Here is a 21,764-nt window from a genome sequence, read left to right as displayed (position 1 = left end):
TTGCCAAATCAAGGACGGCAATAAACCCGGGATGGGAATTAGTTCCAGATGGGAATGTCCAGATAACATCAATTGTCAATTACAAGAGGAGCAGACAAGGCAACAAAATATAAGGGGAAATTCACACGTGGCAGATTTCTGAAACTACCCCATTCATCTGATAGAAAAGAATACGCTGCAACTCCTTTCAGATCAATGGAACGGATCAAAGAAGTTTCTGCAACAAATCTGCCGCAGATGAACACCCCCTACATAAAAGATGGCTGCTCAGCTGAGGAGACTATGTACTAGGTTTCTATGTCATATGCAATAGTAAAGATGCCCATAGCCATCAAAGCCGCCGTGAATCGACAATGTTGTCTGGTAGGGCTAACAACTGAATGAAAACTATGCCCAGATGATTTATCATAATGGCTGATGGAGGACTTCAGACTGCTGAGTATGTGAACTGTCAGTCTGTACCATGCCGTCCATGGTCGTCAGAAAAAAAAGAAGTATATGGCATTAATGAGCATATCCAATCCTGTATAGGGGATGAATGATAATGGCTAGAATACACCTGTAGGGCAAGAATGGGGGGCGGGATGTCCCTGTGTGTTCTCTATATTACATTAGATTGATATTGGCAAATTTCAGATTTTGATAACCACCTACTGTGTGTGTGTGTGTGTCTGTGTTGGGGCGCACGCGTCTGGGTAAAGAAAGATTAGACATGCTGGATTTCAACATGCCTGATCCTTTTGTTCTTAGGGAGATAAGTCGGCATCAGAGGAGTCTGTCAGCAGCATAGTCAGGAGGAACAGCTGCAAACAGAATTATTCCTTCTATAATTTCAGCACGGTCTGCGGAGGATCCCCGGTACATGTCTTATTTTGCTCTGGAGGGAGACATGGGTGCAGACTTGTCAGAACTGATATTCCCAGGACTCAGGAAGAAAGTGTCTTTCACTGCTTCTCATGGGAACTGGATGAATTCCAAGCACACACAACACTTTTCCTGTGAACTCATGCGTGGCAATGAATGTGTTAAGTTGTGGACAGCCGCTTCTATGCTCCTCAGACAGACAGGTAAACTAGTAAAATTCTCCCAAAAATAGTGCTGTCTCATAAGAGGAGCTGAGCTTCCCACGCTGCATTATAAATGGGGACATACAGGACCAGGCCGGGGCTCTCAGCACTTGCTCTCTAAGGTCAGTTGTGCAAACACCATGTAGCATTTTGTGTATCTGGACAAGTCAATATTTGTGCTGACTATTTAGCCATGGTGTGCATTTTTCGTGGAGTACAGAGAGGATTCTGATCCGCGACGGTCCGGAGTGCCAAGTGGAGTTGGTGGTACGTATTTACAATGTGGCTTCTCACGCCCTGGCCCCGGCACCTGAGCGCTGGGAACCTGTTTGGCACACAGGATGTGAGGATCCTTCTTTGCTAACTGAGCTCACTAAGTGCATTTAGTTCTCATGCATGTGAGAGTGTTCTCACAACTACGCCAGTGTATTCTGTTATAGGCCGGGACCGCCATGAGGCTCAATGGCTAATATTGTCTGTAGAGAAATCATGATCCATGAATGATGCATATTCAGCCATCGGTCACGGATTTCTTATTACAAGAGAAGATGTGCAGCTAACAACTGATTATTTTTAACGTGTCAAAAGTAAGTGATCAGGCAATGTGTTTGCGTGTTCATTGGCTGATCACTGGCTCTATGACATGTGCCCGATTGTGCAGATAACTGCTGTGTGTAATTAGTTCTTAAATTTTAGGAGAAATGGGCCAATTATCGGCAAGGAGAGTTGCTAAAAACGCTGATAATCGGTCCATGTACAAGTGATATCGACAAGCTGGGGAGTGGGAAAACGTCCAATCCGCTGCTGATCAAGTTTTTTCGGCAAGCTAAAATAATTTATCTTTATTGACTGTACATCTTCCTGCGTGAACAGGGTTATATGCGGCCGATAACACATATGCATACATCTGTGCTGTCAGCTTCCAGATCCCAAGCAGTGTATACTTATCATCAGTGCTGGTTGTGATCCGGCTCTCCCATCCTTGGCCACTGCTTTAACTTAAGGCCCTACCTCCTCCAGAATGACTGACAGCCAAAGGAGGTGGGCCTGAAGATACAAACTTACAGCCAGAGCACTGGAGGGTGTGGATGCCGGATAACAAGAAGCACAGATGGTAGGTATACACTGCTGCTTGTGATCTGGAAACTGACAGCACCGATTAAGGATGGTCCGAACCTGCCGAGGTTCGGGTTCGTACAAACCTGAACTCTCGGCAATGATTTTATCCACCCTCTCCATGGAGGTGGAAGACAGCGGCAATCATTGCCGAGAGTTCAGGTTTGTACGAACCCAAACCTCGGCAGGTTCGGACCATCCCTAACACAGATATATACATATGCCAGGCCCATATATATATATGTATATATATGTATGTATATATATCTGGGCTGTCATATCACTGCACTGATTGGCACTCATTTGCAGCCACCAAATCAATTCATTTTAAAGGACCTAACACCATATTACGTATTTCTGGACATATCTCAGTCCATAAGCACCACAGACCTGTGGCAGTGCACATGAGATTCTAAGATTTCTAGTAGGAGTGCAATGCTCACAGGACTTCCATATGCCCGTACATAGTATGATACATGTATGTAAAAAAGTGTTAAGGCACCTGCTGAGGTCTTGCCAAACTACAACTACAAAGTGACAGCCCAAAAGTAGTTTAGCAACAGCTGAAGAGCCACTAGTTGGAGAACACATTGCTATACAGCATCTAATAGAGGAAAGATTCCTGTGGATAAAACCATCAAAGACGACTAAAAGAACATAGAGCCATAATTAATACTGCAGCCGGATGCAGGAGTAGGAGGTGACGGCTTCTGCACTTACCTCTCCTGAATACGCAGGTCCTGGAGAATATCCGCCACACTTTTAGGGAGAGTTTCCTTGGGCATCCCGAATTTCAGAGCCCAGAAGCCGGCTGTCTGCAGATCAGTGTAGCGGCACAGCAGAGAGATGCACTGCTCCTGCAACCAGCGATTCTCCAACACCGTGTTCTGCAAAATATCAAAGAAGACTGTTAGTACCAGAGGGTCTAAAGCAAGAAGCCCAGCATAGCGCATCAAGAGATGGTGTACTTGTCAAATATCCCACATCTCTTTAAGGGGAACTCCGGCGAAATTATTTTTCTTTCAAATCAACTGGTGTCAGCAAGTTATATTGATTAGTAATTTACTTCTTTGTATGCCCTGCAGCAAGTGGTGTATTCTCTCCAGCCTGACACAGTGCTCTCTGCTGCCACCACTGTCCATGTCAGGAACTGTCCAGAGCAGGAGAGGTTTTCTATGGGGATTAGCTTCTGCTCTGGACAGTTCCAGACATGGACAGAGATGGCAGCAGAGAGCGCTGTGTCAGACTGAGGAGAATACACCACTTCCTGCAGACTGTACAGCAGCTAATAAGTACTAGAGATTTTTAAATAAAAGTGAATTACAAATCTATATAGCTTAGTGACACCAGTTCATTTACAGGAGAAGTCTGGCAAAAATAAGTATTGTATTGCCCCCCAAAAGTTATACAAATTACCAATATACACTACATATGCTTATAAAGTGTTTTTCCCTGCACTTACTACTGCATCAAGGCCTTACTTCCTGGATAACATGGTGATGTTACTTCCTGGATAAAATGGTGATGTCACGACCAGACTCCAAGAGCTGTGCGGGCTGTGGCTGCTGGAGAGGATGATGGCAGAGGGATGGTCAGTGCCCCTCAGTGTCCCCCTGCCATCATCCTCTCCAGCCACAGCCCGCACAGCTCTGGGAGTCGGGTCGTGACCAGTGGCGTAGCTACAGTGAAGGCAGGGAAGGCGACTGCTACGGGGCCCCTGCAAGAAGGGGGCCCGAGGAAGCCTGCCTTGCCTTCATGGTAGGTACCCCGCACCCCCAGGGGTCCAGAGAGGAAGAGGGACCCCCACTGCACTGTTCAGCCCCGTCACTGTAGTGCCGGGTGAGCGGGCTGAACAGAGGAGCAGGACCTGCCAGACGGCACAGAAGAGGGATGAAGGACCTTTGGGTCACATGACCCAAAGGTCCTTAATACCTATGTGAAGATCAGCCCGGAATACAGGAGGAGGAGGGGGAAGCCTGGGAGCTGTAAGTGCTGTGTATGTGTGTGTCAGTGAGTGTATATATGTATCTGTGGGTATATGTGTATGTCAGTGTGTGTATATGTGTATCTGTGTATATATTTATATGTCAGTGTGTGTATATATGTATATGTCAGTGTGTGTATCTATGTATCTGTGTATATATTTATATGTCAGTATGTGTATATATGTATCTGTGGCTATATGTGTGTATGTCAGCAATGTCTGTAGCACTGGTGTATATGTGTGTGTTTGCTCCCAAAGATGTTCTGCAGCAGCTTCTATTAATGCTGGGCTCTAATAAAAGAACCCACCATTAATATCTGCAGCATTTTCTTTTATTTCTGGTTGAGTATTTCGTATTACACTGAGATGATTTCCCTGTGTACAGTCTACTCATGGTGTATACAGCAGCACTAGTGTAATCACATTACAGCGTATATATGTGTGTATGTCAGTGGTGTATCTGTATATATGTTAATGGTGCCTCTGTGTGTGTACATGTGCGTCATTGTCTGTGTTTGGCGGGGGGTGGGTGGGGGGGGGGGGGGCGTACAGGATTTATGGGGCCCCATACAGTTTTTTGCTATGGGGCCCCATGAATCCTAGCTACGCCCCTGGCCGTGACATCACCATTTCATCCAGGAAGTGAAGCCTTGATGCAGTAGTAAGTGCAGGGAAAAAACTTTATAAGCATTTTCCATAATAAGTGTATATTGGTAATCTGTATAACTTTTGGGGGGCAATACAATACTTTAATAAAAAAATGTTCGCCAGACTTCTCCTTTAAAAGAAAAAAAAATCCCTTTAATGTTTGGTGATATATTACATTACTATCTGCAGTTTCCTATTTCCTTTTAGTTACTGGGATGAGGATATTGCAGAGTTCATACCCAGTAAATAGGATCACCCAAAGACCGGAGCGGAAGGTCAGAGTTTTTAGATTACTATTAAGCATAAGTATCTAGGTCCTGGAATCTAGAAGAGAAGCAGCATTACCTGCACATGGTCGCTCCAGTTCTCCTGGGTCATGGTTTTCTAGAAGAGAAAGGCATTAGATGTTACACACTACAGCCCCGAGTCCCATCACCTCGGAAATCACCATAGTAAGAAGAGGAGCAACACTACAACAACTACAGAGCACTCTCTCACACAACCCAAAAATCACTACCTCTTAGATTTATACATTTCTTTCCACATCCAATTATAAAAATGCAGAAGATCCTAAACTGTATTACATTGTGTGTACGGATAAATTAACCCTTTATAAGCACTTTGAATGAATAGACAATAAGATAGAAAGGGTTCACTACAGATACCCCAATAAGAGGGTAGAACTATGCAATATATTATATAAACAATAGAGAACATAAAGTAAGTGCTTACATGACATTACTGATCCTGTATTGATCCTGAGTTACATCCTGTAATATACTCCAGAGCTGCACTCACTATCCTGCAGGTGGGGTCACTGTGTACATACATTACATTACTGATCCTGAGCTACATCCCGTATTATACTGCAGAGCTGCACTCACTATTCTGCTGGTGGGGTCAATGTGTACATTACATTACATTACTGATCATGAGTTACACCCTGTATTATACTCCAGAGCTGCACTCACTATTCTGCTGGTGTGGTCACTATGTACATACATTACTGATCCTGAGTTACACCCTGTATTATACTCCAGAGCTGCACTCACTATTCTGCTGGTGGGGTCACTATGTACATACATTACATTACTGATCCTGAGTTACATCCATTATTATACTCCAGAGCTGCACTTACTATTCTGCTGGTGGGGTTACTGTGTACATATATTACAATACTGATCCTGAGATACATCCTGTATTATACTCCAGAGCTGCACTCACTATTCTGCTGGTGGGGTCACTGTGCACATACATTACATTACTGATCCTGAGATACATCCTGTATTATACTCCAGAGCTGCACTCACTATTCTGCTGGTGGGGTCACTGTGTACATACATTACAATACTGATCCTGAGATACATCCTGTATTATACTCCGGAGCTGCACTCACTATTCTGCAGATGAAATCACTGTGTACATACATTACTGATCCTGTATTTTACATATGTAACCAGGTCTATATACACAATGCACTCTTTATACACTCTGTATATCTGTATGTATATTAGCCCAGCAGTAAGGCGGATCCCTGGCAGGCGAGCATCAGTTATCAGTCCCCGGCTCTCTGTATATGTGCACACACAGGAGACATAGATCACAATGTGACATTGGGAGTCTGCGGCTTCATAAATAACCTTCTATGTGCAGTGATGGCAGCAGGAGGTGCTGGTCCCACAACACATGGGACTATAGATATGTAAAGGGGACAGACTGCTCTGTTTGATCCGTAGACGCAGCAAATGCGCAGACACCCGTCACTTCTTAGGTCTTATTTCTGGGCCAGTGAGCTGACACTAATTTCTAATAATTACACTGTTTAGTAGTCAGTGGAGGGGTAAACCAGTCTGACATCTCTCGGGGGCCATAAAAAACAGACTTGCGTCTTCCCAGAGTATAATAACCATTAGGAATTAATAAGGGAGAGGAAGGGCTCTCTGATCAGGTCCGTCATCTAATAGCCATGAGGAAGGGAGGCTACAAACAGCGGCTTGTACTCTGAAGGACCTGGACGGCCAAGTGATAGACAACTCACAGATCCAGCATTTATGTGTAATACCGCATTTGTCCTGTGGTGGAGCTGCAGGGAAATTAAAGTGTACGTACCGTCATAACTTTTAAAATCGAAATCAACAGTAGATGTGATATAGAGCAAGTTTTTTTTTTTTTTTTTTTTTAAATCATCGAGAACACGGCACTTCCTGTATCCTGACTCTTTTTTTCTCAAAAAACAGGGAACACTCAGAAAACAGGAAGTCCTGTGTATCCCAGGCCATCTGAGCGCTCACAGGGAGAAGGCAGTCATGTGATTGATGGACACATTGAGCTGTGACTCTCTGTACTGGCCGGAATTCCTGTGTTTAGTCGTTTTTTTTTTAACCAGCACAAGTCAGAAAATCTGCCTTCAGGAGACTGGACCTGGATACAGTAAGTATAGCTGTTATATAGCTGCCTTCAGGAGACTGGACCTGGATACAGTAGGTATAGCTGTTATATAGCAGCATTCTGGAGACTGGACCTGGATACAGTAAGTATAGCTGTTATATAGCAGCATTCTGGAGACTGGACCTGGATACAGTAAGTATAGCTGTTATATAGCAGCCTTCAGGAGACTGGACCTGGATACAGTAAGTATAGCTGTTATATAGCAGCCTTCAGGAGACTGGACCTGGATACAGTAGGTATAGCTGTTCCCTTCAGGAGACTGGACCTGGATACAGTAGGTATAGATGTTCTATAGCTGCCTTCAGGAGACTGGACCTGGATACAGTAGGTATAGCTGTTCTATAGCTGCCTTCAGGAGACTGGACCTGGATACAGTAAGTATAGCTGTTATATAGCTGCCTTCAGGAGACTGGACCTGGATACAGTAAGTATAGCTGTTATATAGCTGCCTTCAGGAGACTGGACCTGGATACAGTAAGTATAGCTGTTATATAGCTGCCTTTAGGAGACTGGAGCTGGATACAGTAAGTATAGCTGTTATATAGCTGCCTTCAGGAGACTGGACCTGGATACAGTAAGTATAGCTGGTATATAGCTGCCTTTTGGAGACTGGAACTGGAAACAGTAAGGGCCTTATTACACGGGACGATAATCGTTCGAAAAATCTTTAGATAGTTTGGATTTAAACGATAATTGTTTAGTGTAATAGCAGACGATTAAACGACCAATGAGAAATCAAAGTTTGATAGAATTTGGACCTATTTTTATCGTTGATCGTTCGCATGGAATAAGACGTCATTCAGTTGTTCGCAGTAGCGAAGAACGCAATAGTGACGAAAGCCAGAGCGATCATAAGTAACGATCATTGTTCTGTGTAAATGAGTGAGCGCCAACGCCATAGTGGTCTTTGAGATCAATTATCGGCGAAAAATTCTAGCCGGTATACAAAAAAAGTATAGCTGGTATATAGCTGCCTTCAGAAGACTGGACCTGGACCTTAGATTTTGAAAGTTATAACGACAGACACTTTAAATCTTTACTGCTGGGTTCTGGCCCCATCCCATCTGATCGCTGGAGGTCCCAGCACCAGGGGGGGGGGGGGCACATGGGAACACTATGTGTCAGAAGTTTCAGTAGGAGGTTCCATTGCAGAATACAAAGCAGCGTGCGGCATACTTGTCCTGCAAACACCATCATGGAAACCTGATGGACCCTGTTAAAGTCAATGGCATCTGCTGGGAGCCATCAGTATCCATCATGCAATGGATCCAGTATTGCTGTATTTTACATTGTTCTCCTCCTATGACAGGGCAGGAAAATGAAAAAAAAAACTCCTGGAGGAGGCAATCTCTCCTTTAATACAGGGATGTGCGATACCCGCAGCCATGGCAATCAGACCAAGAAAAACCTACCTCAACAAACCTCTTGTACATGAGGTACTTCAGGGTGCCCAGGTGACGCTGGTTTATCATATTGGAACAGAGAGCTGAAAAAATAGAATGGCTGTAGATCAGGGTTCACAGCAGTAAAGCAATGTTCAGTGTATAGTCTGCATACAGAATGCACAGTACAAGGCACAACAGCTGTCTTCCCTATGATATAACACACGATAAAGAATGGAACAGCTTATTACATGACAGCAGGAGGATAAGTTACGGTCACGTGTGTTATCTGTACATTGCTGGTATATGTCTGCAGCATATCAAAAAGCTTCACCCATTATATCCCATTATACTCCTGGGAGCCCATTATACCTCATTATACTCCTGGGGAGCACAGTATACCGCATCATTCTCCTGGGGAGCTTGTTATACCCCCATCATACTCGGGAGTTTATTATACCCCATCATACTCCTGGGGAGCCCAGTATACCCCATCATACTCCTGGGGAGCCCAGTATACCACATCATTCTCCTGGGGAGCACAGTATACCCCATCATACTCCTGGGGAGCCCAGTATACCCCATCATACTCCTGGGGAGCCCAGTATACCACATCATTCTCCTGGGGAGCACAGTATACCACATCATACTCCTGTGGAGCCCAGTATACCGCATCATACGCCTGTGGAGCCCAGTATACCGCATCATACTCCTGGGGAGCCCAGTATACTGCACCATACTCCTGGGGAGCTTCTTAAACCCCTATCATACTCGGGAGTTTATTATACCCCATCATACTCCTCGCGAGCCTGTTGAACCCCCATTATGCTCCTGGGGAGCTCATTATACCCCATCATACTCCTGGGGAGCCCATTATATCCCATCATACTCCTGGGGAGCCCATTATATCCCATCATACTACTGGGGAGCCCATTACATCCCATCATACTCCTGATGGTCCTATTGGGTTTAATAGATTGGGTGTAGTGTAATAATGACTATGATTGGGCCATCTCCTAAATGATGACAGTGCCTGGACTCCTGCACACACACAGTATATGTGACTTATATGATGCTGCTAATTTCAGGTGCTGGTGACGAGGAGTTCTCTACCCAGTAGGATCCGCCGGATCACACAGATATCGGATTATCAGAGATCTCTGAGGTTTTGTCAACAGAAAGTGTATGTGGCCAACTTTAAGGGGACTTCCAGTTCTGAGTAAATAAATCTTAATCTCTGTATACAGGAAAGTTCTGTAATTCTTTGTCTCTTACTCCTGCACCACTTTCAGGATCTAAGCTTGCTGTGAGTGAAGGGGAACAGACTGCTTTACCAGCCCTGACTAGTCCCACCAAATCGATGTGCTAGATTAAAAAAAGTTGATATGGGAATAACCCTTTAAAGGGGGTGTTCAGGCTTAGAAAAACAACAAGGCCACTTTCTTTCAGAAGCAGCACCAGTCTTGTCCTCAGTTATGGTGTAGTATTGCTGCTCAGTACAGTGTATAGAGCTAAATTGAAATACCACACACAACCTGAGGACAGTGGTGGCGCTATTTTTAGAAGAAAGCATTAAGTTTTTCTAGTCCTGGATAACCTCTTTAATATCCCCAAATACATACATAAGCATAGTTGGTGGACTGTACTTATATATGTATCTCTGAGAGGTGATGTTGGAGAAAGAAGGATTGAGCATGCTAAATTTTACTGGTCTACCTTTGTGTACTGAAGTGTATAGACACAGAGAGAGCATGTGTATAGGGTAACCCGCTATAGGGAAAGCCGCTGAAGTAATCTGATTATGTAACTAGCTTATATGGTGTTCGCACAACTGAAGGCCGGATAGGCAAGTAAGATGGTAGACCAGTAGGGGTATAAACTCCGATGTCAAGCTCACCTGGGTCCAGGTTGTAGGTTTCCAGCAAACGAAAAGCCAGCTTACTAAGAGTCTTCAAATTGAGTTTGTCAGGTTTGATAGGAGGAAGACCCTGATAGTCTCTGTAACAAAGATCACAGGGGATCCCACCATAAGAGGCTGAGGGCACACAGTGTATGTGTGCGATATTACATACAGAAGACAACTAGGGCCTGTCAGACTTCTCAGCTATGGTCAGTGGCAGCGTACTCCCATCCTCCTCCCTATCCATCCCATACTCCCATCCTCCTCCCTATACATCCCATCCCCCCATCCTCCTCCCTATCCATCCCATACTCCCATCCTCCTCCCTATGCATCCCATCCTCCTCCCTATACATCCCATCCCCCCATCCTCCTCCCTATCCATCCCATCCTCCCATCCTCCTCCCTATCCATCCCATCCCCCCATCCTCCTCCCTATCCATCCCATCCTCCTCCCTATCCCATCCCATCCTCCCATCCTCCTCCCTATACATCCCATCCCCCCATCCTCCTCCCTATCCATCCCATCCTCCCATCCTCCTCCCTATACATCCCATCCCCCCATCCTCCTCCCTATGCATCCAATACTCCCATCCTCCTCCCTATCCATCCCATACTCCCATCCTCCTCCCTATCCATCCCATACTCCCATCCTCCTCCCTATCCATCCCATACTCCCATCCTCCTCCCTATGCATCCCATACTCCCATCCTCCTCCCTATCCATCCCATACTCCCATCCTCCTCCCCATTTACCTCATACCCCCATCCTCCTCCCTATCACTCCCATACTCCTATCCCTTTACAGATTCATCCTATACTCACATTCTTCTCCCTATTATTCATCACATACGCCCATCCTCCTCCCCATTCATCCCATACTCCTATCCTTTTACGATTCATCCCATACTCCCATCCTCCTCCCCATTTACCTCATACCCCCATCCTCCTCCCTATCACTCCCATACTCCTATCCCTTTACAGATTCATCCTATACTCACATTCTTCTCCCTATTATTCATCCCATACTCCCATCCTCCTCCCCATTTACCTTATAATCCCATCCTCCTCCCTATCAATCCCATACTCCTATCCTTTTCCTGATTCATCCTATGCTCCCATTCTCCTCCCCATTTACCCCACACTCCCTCTCACCATTCATCCCATACTCCAATCCTTTTACTGATCCATCCTCCATGCCATTCATAGAAAGAGGAGAGAAGATGCACATATGTTCTGAGGAAGGGAGAGTTTCTCCCAAAACATGGTAACAACTCTGCTTTTAATAAATCGTCATTTTTCTTTTATTATAATTTGAGAAACTGGATCTTCTCAGAGGCAGCGCTGGCTCGCTACACCTCAAATATTTTTTTTGTTTTTAACTTATACTCTCCATCCCATTCATCCCATACTCCCATCCTCCTCTCCATTTATTAACCCATATGCCCCTCCTCCTTTCAATTCATCCCATACTCCTCATTTCAGTTCATCCCATACTCCCATTCTCCTCCTGATTCATCTTATACGCCTATCCTCCTCCCCATTCATCCTATACGCCCATCCTCCTCCCCATTCATCCTATACGCCCATCCTCCTCCCCATTCATCCTATACGCCCATCCTCCTCCCCATTCATCCTATGCTCCCATCCTCCTCCCCATTCATCCTATGCTCCCATCCTCCTCCCCATTGACCCCATACTTACATCCTCCTCCTGATTAATCTCATAAACCTATCCTCCTCCCAATTCATCCCATAGTCCCCTCCTCCTACCGAATAATTTCCTACTCCTATCCTCCACTACATTCATGCCATCCTCTTCCCTATTCATCCGATCCTCCCTATTCACCCCATACTGTCCTCCTCCCCATTTATCCTACACTCCCATCCTCCCAATTTATCCTATACTGCTACCCTACTCCCCATTTACCCCATATTCCCATCCGCCTCCTGATTCAACTCAATCGTATCCTCCTCCTGATTCATCCCATACTCCCCTCTTCCTCCTGATTCATTCCACAATCCAATGCTCCTCATTCATCTTATTCTCCCATCCTCCTCCTCCTCCTCATTCATCTCATACACCCATCCTCTTCCTGATTTACTCCACTGTCCAATCCTCCTCCTCCCGATTTACACCTTACTCTTATTCTCCTCCCAATTTACTCCATACTCCCATCCTTCTGATTCATCCCATTCTCTTCCCAATTTACCCCTTACTCCTATCCTCCTCCCGACTTACACTGAAGCCCGATTACTCTGTATAGACATATGGAGGTCACTGTATGGAGAGCTGGTTCTATTATAACAAGTACAGAAGGATTATAAACCACAGGCCATTGTGAGAAAAAGAAAATTATAAGGTAACATACATACAGAGAAAACTCCAACTACAAAACCCTTGTGTGGTTTTAGTGTGGTTATTGTGGTTGCACATTCCCTGTGTGAATCCGGCCCAACAACAATCAGGGGTTAGCGCTCTACATTGTGATTAAAAGGATTGTGCTGATTGTATTTACTTGCTGAGCTTCCTGGGGTTGAAGCTGGAATCGCTCCACCGATCCAACATCTGGAGCAGCTGGCCCTGCAGCTCGGGGTAGCCGGACACATAGGACTCCAGCAGGTTAAATCTGTCCAGCAACAGCAAGGGGGCGCACATCTTCAAAGGAAGAGACAGAGGTTACAAGTCCATAGCAGCCAAGACACTAAACATAGGAGGGGTGGCTGGGTGACTTTAGGGGGTTCCACTAACACACCTGCATGCACATTAGATGGTCGGCCTGTAGGAACTGGTGGGTTCAGCCAATGGTCATGTGACGTGTATGCTGGGACAGAGGATAGCAGTGACGTCATCATGATCCTCAGACAACAGGATGTCACTCCACCACCGTTCACTTCTTAGTGATTCCGCTGTCTTACCATCAGTCACTAATCCTCTGTCATACTAAAAGGAATGTATTGCCTTTTTTCCCCAAATATTTTTCTATATTTTTTTTATTGTAATTTTTTTTTTACTTTACTTTTGTTACTATGGGGCAGCCATCTTACTTGAGCTGTTTTTACAGCATTTACAGATATACGTTATAGCAGGGATGTCTAACTCATGGCCCTGCAGCTGGTGCAAAACTACAAATTCCATCATGCCTGAACAGCTTAAGCTTTAGCTTTTACTTTCCAGGCATGATGACTGACACCTGTGAGCATAGGCAACAAACGACAGAAGCTGCACCATTGACATGAATGCAAATGTTACTGGGCTAACTGTGTGACCTGTGCAGGGGAGGTTGGCCGAGCTGTGACCATCATGTATTGTCTTCTGTATATATTGGTGTCACATTTCATCATATTGCTGTGCAGATCACCTCACAGTTTCCTCCTCCTGTATCGTCACTACTTACCTGCTCCAGGTCCAGGTCCGGCTGTAGATTCAGCTTTATACTGAGGACAGCCGCCTAGAAAATAAAAAGCAATGAATACATTTTACTTTACTTATTTTTATGGCATTATCATAGCTGTAAGACTGACGATCTTCTTCATTCTGCTATCACAGCAATACCCACCTTTAAAAAAAAAAAAAAAATACAAAAAAGTAGCTTTGTCCTAATTATATTCTGACGCTTATAACTTTCTTATTTCTCTGTCAGCCAGCATCTGCCGTGTATGGTGGATGTTCAGCTCCGTAAGCTGGCCATACACCACAGATAACTGACAGACGAACAATAGTTCAGCCATCATCTCCAAACCGACCCTCATCCTTCCCAGCAGCGCTCTCTGACAGCTTATCTCTGCCGAAACAAAGGGGTCAGTGGGATTTTCCATCACGCCGAACCCCTATCTCCACAGACGTCATCTACTGGTGGACGGTCAAGAGAGCCCCATACACCATAGAATGACGTCCGAAACGGACACGAGCTGTCTAAGGGGGTATGGGGACCTTTAGCCTTCTCCTTACACTTCTGGTGCCGCCAGGATGTGATAGTTTCTTATGGTGCTTAAAGGGGAAGTTAGCACTAGATGTCAATATATAGATAAGAGATAGATAGATCTTGTAATTGGGAGTGGACAAGCTATCGAGTAGCAGGAAACTTTGTATACCGGCTGGAGTTTTACTTGACATGAATGTTGTGTGAATATTAAGTTCTTAAAGGGAAGCGGACAAACACATATGGAGAAGGTATGATAAACGTATGTACTAAAACAATCTAAAATAGAATTACTAGGAGGTGAATTCCTGTGGGAAATGCATATAAGCCCAGGCCATTCTGCTATAGGAGACAAGCTCTGCACCTCCCCCAGGTATCATGGCCGTACAGGGGGTGTGCCTGCCATGATACCAGGAGGTGCTATAGGTGGTACGCCCTAAAAGTGAGCACACCAGTCCTGTACCTAGGCCACCCTGAGACACAAAATACATCACAGCCCTTTTATTCACGGGAGCCTTTGCTAATCCAAGCTGACAAGAGGCTGAATGCATTTGCTGCACAATCGGAAGGCAGTGGAGCATGCAGAGATTGCCAGACTGGTCCTCTGTGTGTGTGACAATGGCCGTTCTCAGCGGGAGGGGCCCGCCTGTGACAAGAGGCACCTTTGTGCTCCACTCTCTGCCTTTTGGAGTGCAGGAAAGTCTCATTCAGCCTGCCACAGTCACTCTTTCAAAAGGCTGAAGTGTAACATGAGACGGCCATGAAACACTAGCCAGCCTTCTGCCTACCCCTTATTATTCCCAAGCACCGCCTGTTCCATTCAGGGGGTCTTTGGAGAATAGCAGCACAGTATATGAGACTCTGCCCTGCTCTGAATTCCACCATTGTCTGCTTTACCATACGTAGCGGTCAGGAAGGCGCAGGCATCGGGGGAGCCATCTTGCATTTGCTAAGAGGCATTTTTCTATTGAATATCTATGAGTTAAGCCTTCTGCATGCAAAACAACAATGGCCGTCCCCTCAGGAGCTCGGCGCTCAGGACACCGTACCTCTTTGTACTTTCCCATTTGGTGAAGATGGGTGACGTGCCCCAGTAGAAAGGATCGGTCTGCTTCCTCCAGTTTATAGATGGAGAGGAGGATGTCCATAAGATTTCCTTCTGTCATCAGGGAGAAGGCCCGTGCCTGCAGCTTCTTCAGCCTCAAACCCATCTAAAATACACAAGAAATATAACAGGGACATCAGAGCGGCGCTCGGTCACCTCCTATACTCGGAACCAGAGATCAGGCTGGTTGGAGTATAGATGGCCTAATACTGGGTTCTTGGATGATGAGCAGTACCTGGGCTCTGGCAGCCGCCACTTACCTAATGCTCTTGAAATAACATGTACCATCGTGTTTATGGGGAGTCAGAACCAACAGTTGTCAGATGAATGAGTATTCACCAAGGCCTATTACAGGTTAAAGGGGTAGTTCAGCAAAAAAAAAAAAAAAATCTTTCAAATCAATTGGTGCCAGAAAGTGCAAGAGATTTGTAATTTACTTCTATTAAAAAATCTCCAGTCCGCAGTACTTATCAGCTGCTGTATGTCCTGCAGGAAGTGGTGTATTTTTTCCAGCCTGACACAGTGCTCTCTGCCGCCACCTCTGTCCATGTCAGAAACTGTCCTGAGCAGGAGAGGTTTTCTATGGGGATTTGCTGCTGCTCTGGACAGTTCCTGACATGGACAGAGGTGGCGGCAGAGAGCACTGTGTCAGACTGGAAAGAATACACCACTTCCTGCAGGACATACAGCAGCTGATAAATACGGGAAGACTGGATATTTTTTAATAGAAGTACATTATAAATGTCTGGCACCAGTTGATATCAAAAATTTCTTTTTTTTTTTTTTTTTTGCTGGACTACCCCTTTAACATATGGAGGGGTCGTTGAGGCCTTCAAGTCTTCGTTAAATCGGCAGATATGGCCGACATAAATGTAATATGCATGAGCACCTTGAGCAGAGACGGATCGTTCCAGCTGTTGCACAACTACAATTCCCATCATGCCTGGACAGCCAAAACTAAAGCTACCCAGGTATGATGGGAATTGTAGTTCTGCAACAGCTGGAGGGCGGCAGGTTCCCTGTCCTTGGTCTCGTAATCTGGACTGTTCACTATTCCAGCATCAGACTCCATATCTGTATCACAAAGTGTACACAGTATATCCCCGACCTGATGACACTCTGGGTGCTCCTTTATCCATTTCTGGAATTCAGATGCGATTATAATAGCCAGGTTGTTCGCTTTCCCTTTTGTCGGGTTATAATGGTCCAGCAGGTCCAGCAGAGAGGTCATCGGGTCGTCCAGTGATGGGATGAACTGTCTTACGTTTTCCCTAATCTGTGATAAGAGGAAAGATACAAATACAATTTACTGTCCGGGACCCTGAATGTAATGTCTCCTAATGATAAAACACGACCAATGCCGTCCTACTGAATGCCACACTGACTGCCACCTTCATGGCAGAGCAGAAGGACAGAAAGGCACATGAAGAACATGCAGAATAGTGAGTGCAGCTCTGCAGTATAATACAGGATGTAACTCAAGATCAGTAATGTATGTACACAGTGACCCCACCAGCAGAATAGTGAGTGTAGCTCTGGAGTATAACACTTACCTGCTCCACATTCTTCTGGGCCCAGGCAATGTTTACAGCAGATATAATCTGGGAGAAACTTTGTTCTATTGTAAAACAGATAAAACATGTAAGAAATGGAAGACCCCCTAAAAACACAGTGCTTATAAGAGGTGGTCCCACAGCCAGTTCTCTATTGGAATCATCTTACTATAATGCTGCAGAGTGTATATATTACTGTCAGGCCGTGTTCACACTATTATAATATGGATGCATTTATGGCCGTCCTGGCCTGACTGCGCGTTTGATCACTTGTACTCAGAGACGCCAGGTTGTCCCATCGGACCCACAGTCAGGCTGTAATCTGGGCGCACAAATGCATCCATATTACCATCCGGCCATACACAGATGATGGTCATGGGACACTGCAGGCCATCTCTGCGTCTGTGGTTATCTAGAGGGGGAGGGAGGGGGTCAACAAATGAGGTGACATAGTGAGACACAGGAAGATGCTGGATTGTGATGGGATCAGAGGGGACGACCAGGAGAAGATACAGACAGCAGACGGATGCTGCATTTACCAAACAGACTGAATTCCACTAAATCCCGAGGCCGCGGGGTCAGTAAACACATCTGATCTGTGACTGATCTCACATGTATATTAGCGCTGATAAATGATCAATCCCCGGGCTCTGGGTTACACTGCAGACCTGCTCTACTGTAAACAGATGGCCGCGGAGGGGATGTGCGCTGACTGAACCCATCATATCCCCTGATTTATAGACAGAGATGAAGCTTCTGCATCCTGTCGCCGAGCTCCTTAGAATGCATCCGGGCTGTCACTTACGACCTGGACGCAACGGACGCGGATGAGGTTCGCTGATGCAGCTATGGTCATGTGTCAGGGGAGGAAGGAACACACAGCCAATCTACTGGATCTTCTAGTTTTCCCCATCAATGAAGCATACAGGGGTATAAGCTTCCACAAGATAGGTGACAAACCCCATGATCACAAAAATGGACACCCCGAGCCCCTGTGTGAGGATGGATCAGTGGCCAAGCATGCTCCCTGCGGCTCCATTCACTCTCTGTGGGAGGGATGGAGAGAAATAATGATGGCAGTCAGCGGTGACTATCAATCCATTTAAACTTGGGGACCCTGTTTTTGTGGGGGGTCACATACAGGGGATAAGCTGTAGCCCTGGGATAACCCTTTCAATCATTGAATCACAAAAAATTTAGCAACTTTTGAGGTGTAAGCCTGCATGATGTAGACCACGGGTCTCCAAACTGCGGCCCCCCAGCTGTTGCAAAACTACAATTCCCATCATGCCTCGCTTCGCTCTGGCTGTCCAGGCATGATGGGAATAGTAGTTTTGTAACAGCTGGAGCGCCGAAGGAGAGAATACACCACTTCCTGCAGGACTTACAGGATAAGTATTGGAAGACTGGAGATTTTTAAATAGAAGTAAAATAACAAATCTATATAACTTCCACTGGAGTACCTTTTTAATTTTAACATACAGAAAAACGTGGATCCATTTCGGACATGTAAGTTAGTGGAAAACGGATTCTGCAGAACGGCATACCACTGCATAGGTTATTAACATCCGTTTTTTTTTCTTTTACGCACAACAAAAAGATAGTGTGAACCTAACTGCAATAAAAGTAAGGACAGAGGCCAATACTCACCCGCTCTGCCGATCCCCATAGACTCCATGTCTCAGGGCTCCAAGATCGACGTCAATCCTGTGAGGACAAGAAAGCGTGAGGCAAATAAACTGTCATCCCCGGTCTATATCCTAGTTATATCAGTTACAGGACATCAGGGGGAGAACCAACCCGGAGGAAGAACCAGCGGTCACTACAATTACACCCAGCTTTCCAAGCAACCTGAAAGTCTCACTGGAGCGGCTATAACGCAATACACACGCTGCTGTCCTATCTCTGCATGGCACCAAAAATGCAGGGCATTCAGAGGTCTTAGAAAGCTGGGTGACAACCCCCATTGCCTGTCACTTGTTAGGAGGGGGACAGACATAGATGCATCCCTGAAAACTCCAGACCAGCCAGGATCACAAGGTATTGAAGTCCGGGGCCCTCTCGTCTCCAGGAGCCATGGTGAATGACATGCTGGGTACACAAGGGTTTGGTGCCCTCTACTGGATGATGTGCATTACTACAAGGTGCTGCACAGTGAGACAAACGTTCCCAGCTACCTACAAGGGGTATCATGGCGTCCACCACCATACACCTAATGTCACCCTATCCACTTAGACAATCAGCTGCTGTGGACGACTCCCATTTTCTATGGAGTGATCTAATGGAAGGTTTCATAGCGTAGTATCTTATTGCAGATTGTCTCTCCCCCAGAAGGAAGAAAACCTTCTCATACTAACCGAACCAGAGTCTCTTATCCAGGTGCATTACCCATCAGGAGTACACAGCAGGGCGCTGGCTGCCTTTTCCTTATGGAGGACACTCAGGTTTGGCTATGAGTTTTCTTCCCTCTGGAGGAGACATTTCTTTCCATGGAGCCTTTGCCAGTCAGTCTTCAAATTCTCTACCTATATAAACCATATAATTCTGGAAGGTTGTAGCCACCACTAGGGGGATCTAATGACACGCTGCTTATGAATGGAAGCAATGATAACACAGTATGCAGTCAGCTCCCAAGCTCCCCCTAGTGGTGGCTCACTAGGCCGAGGATTGGCTGCCCTGACGTAGACATTGCTCGGCATAAAGGTTCACAATTCACTATAAATATGTGACATAAAAAAATCTATTTCATTTTTCATTTCACTTACTATCAGTCCAGCAATTCCGGGGGATTCTGGGTAAACACAAAACCGTCTTCAATCTGTACAGAAAGAGAAAGAAGATTTCATATAAGGCATGCTGGGAAGGTGCTGGAAAGAGAAACCGAAAGGGATTCAGCTTTAATGGGAGAGCAGCCGGGCATAACCAGACATTGTCCTACATGATGAAGGATGTATACATCAAGGGGTCGCTCCGACTCCTCTGCTGCCATCTCTATATACTATACGAACTCTGCGTATAACACAACCTCCAGACTCCTCTCCTGCTGCACCGAAACTATGGGAATATCAATATCGGACAACGAGACTCCTCAGGTTTACATCTGGGCCCTCACATCCAGTCCTCATATGGGCCCTTACATCATCCTCCCCTCCTCATAGGGGCCCTCACATCATCCTCCCCTCCTCAGAGGGGCCCTCACATCATCCCCTCCTCCTCAGAGGGGCCCTCACATCATCCCCTCCTCCTCAGAGGGGCCCTCACATCATCCCCTCCTCCTCAGAGGGGCCCTCACATCATCCTCCCCTCCTCATAGGGGCCCTCACACCATCCCCTCCTCCTCAGAGGGGCCCTCACACCATCTCCTCCTCCTCAGAGGGGCCCTCACATCATCCCCTCCTCCTCAGAGGGGCCCTCACATCATCCCCCCCTCCTCAGAGGGGCCCTCACATCATCCCCTCCTCCTCAGAGGGGCCCTCACATCATCCCCTCCTCCTCAGAGGGGCCCTCACATCATCCCCTCCTCCTCAGAGGGGCCGTCACACCATCCCCTCCTCCTCAGAGGGGCCCTCACACCATCCCCTCCTCCTCAGAGGGGCCCTCACACCATCTCCTCCTCCTCAGAGGAGCCCTCACACCATCTCCTCCTCCTCAGAGGGGCCCTCACACCATCTCCTCCTCCTCAGAGGGACCCTCACATCATCCCCTCCTCAGAGGGGCCCTCACATCATCCTCCCATCCTCATAGGGGCCCTCACACCATCCCCTCCTCCTCAGAGGGGCCCTCACACCATCCCCTCCTCCTCAGAGGGGCCCTCACACCATCCCCTCCTCCTCAGAGGGGCCCTCACACCATCCCCTCCTCCTCAGAGGGGCCCTCACACCATCTCCTCCTCCTCAGAGGGGCCCTCACACCATCTCCTCCTCCTCAGAGGGGCCCTCACACCATCTCCTCCTCCTCAGAGGGGCCCTCACACCATCTCCTCCTCCTCAGAGGGGCCCTCACATCATCCTCCCATCCTCAGAGGGGCCCTCACATCATCCTCCCATCCTCAGAGGGGCCCTCACATCATCCTCCCCTCCTCCTCAGAGGGGCCCTCACCTCATCCTCCCCTCCTCCTCAGAGGGGCCCTCACCTCATCCTCCCCTCCTCCTCAGAGGGGCCCTCACCTCATCCTCCCCTCCTCCTCAGAGGGGCCCTCACCTCATCCTCCCCTCCTCCTCAGAGGGGCCCTCACCTCATCCTCCCCTCCTCCTCAGAGGGGCCCTCACCTCATCCTCCCCTCCTCCTCAGAGGGGCCCTCACCTCATCCTCCCCTCCTCCTCAGAGGGGCCCTCACCTCATCCTCCCCTCCTCCTCAGAGGGGCCCTCACCTCATCCTCCCCTCCTCCTCAGAGGGGCCCTCACCTCATCCTCCCCTCCTCCTCAGAGGGGCCCTCACCTCATCCTCCCCTCCTCCTCAGAGGGGCCCTCACCTCATCCTCCCCTCCTCCTCAGAGGGGCCCTCACCTCATCCTCCCCTCCTCCTCAGAGGGGCCCTCACCTCATCCTCCCCTCCTCCTCAGAGGGGCCCTCACCTCATCCTCCCCTCCTCCTCAGAGGGGCCCTCACCTCATCCTCCCCTCCTCCTCAGAGGGGCCCTCA

At 47.0% G+C, this 21,764-nt stretch overlaps 1 protein-coding gene across 1 annotated transcript in view; it reads right to left on the bottom strand.

The window, feature by feature from the left end:
• Positions 1-21,764, bottom strand: part of EXD3 (exonuclease 3'-5' domain containing 3) — a 157,572-nt gene that overhangs the window by 101,378 nt on the left and 34,430 nt on the right. The window contains exons 3-13 of the mRNA XM_069942790.1: positions 19,889-19,941; positions 18,774-18,830; positions 17,124-17,188; positions 16,679-16,846; positions 15,515-15,676; positions 13,941-13,994; positions 13,062-13,201; positions 10,543-10,643; positions 8,676-8,749; positions 5,161-5,199; positions 2,904-3,070 (exon numbers count right to left, since the gene is read on the bottom strand). Coding sequence (XP_069798891.1) covers positions 2,904-3,070; positions 5,161-5,199; positions 8,676-8,749; positions 10,543-10,643; positions 13,062-13,201; positions 13,941-13,994; positions 15,515-15,676; positions 16,679-16,846; positions 17,124-17,188; positions 18,774-18,801 — 998 coding nt within the window. The 5' untranslated portion in view covers positions 18,802-18,830; positions 19,889-19,941. The remainder of the gene's footprint in view (positions 1-2,903; positions 3,071-5,160; positions 5,200-8,675; positions 8,750-10,542; positions 10,644-13,061; positions 13,202-13,940; positions 13,995-15,514; positions 15,677-16,678; positions 16,847-17,123; positions 17,189-18,773; positions 18,831-19,888; positions 19,942-21,764) is intronic.

Source organism: Dendropsophus ebraccatus, chromosome 10 (genome assembly GCF_027789765.1).
Source record: "Dendropsophus ebraccatus isolate aDenEbr1 chromosome 10, aDenEbr1.pat, whole genome shotgun sequence".
Lineage (NCBI taxonomy): Eukaryota > Metazoa > Chordata > Amphibia > Anura > Hylidae > Dendropsophus > Dendropsophus ebraccatus.
This window is presented reverse-complemented; position numbering and strand designations above follow the sequence as displayed.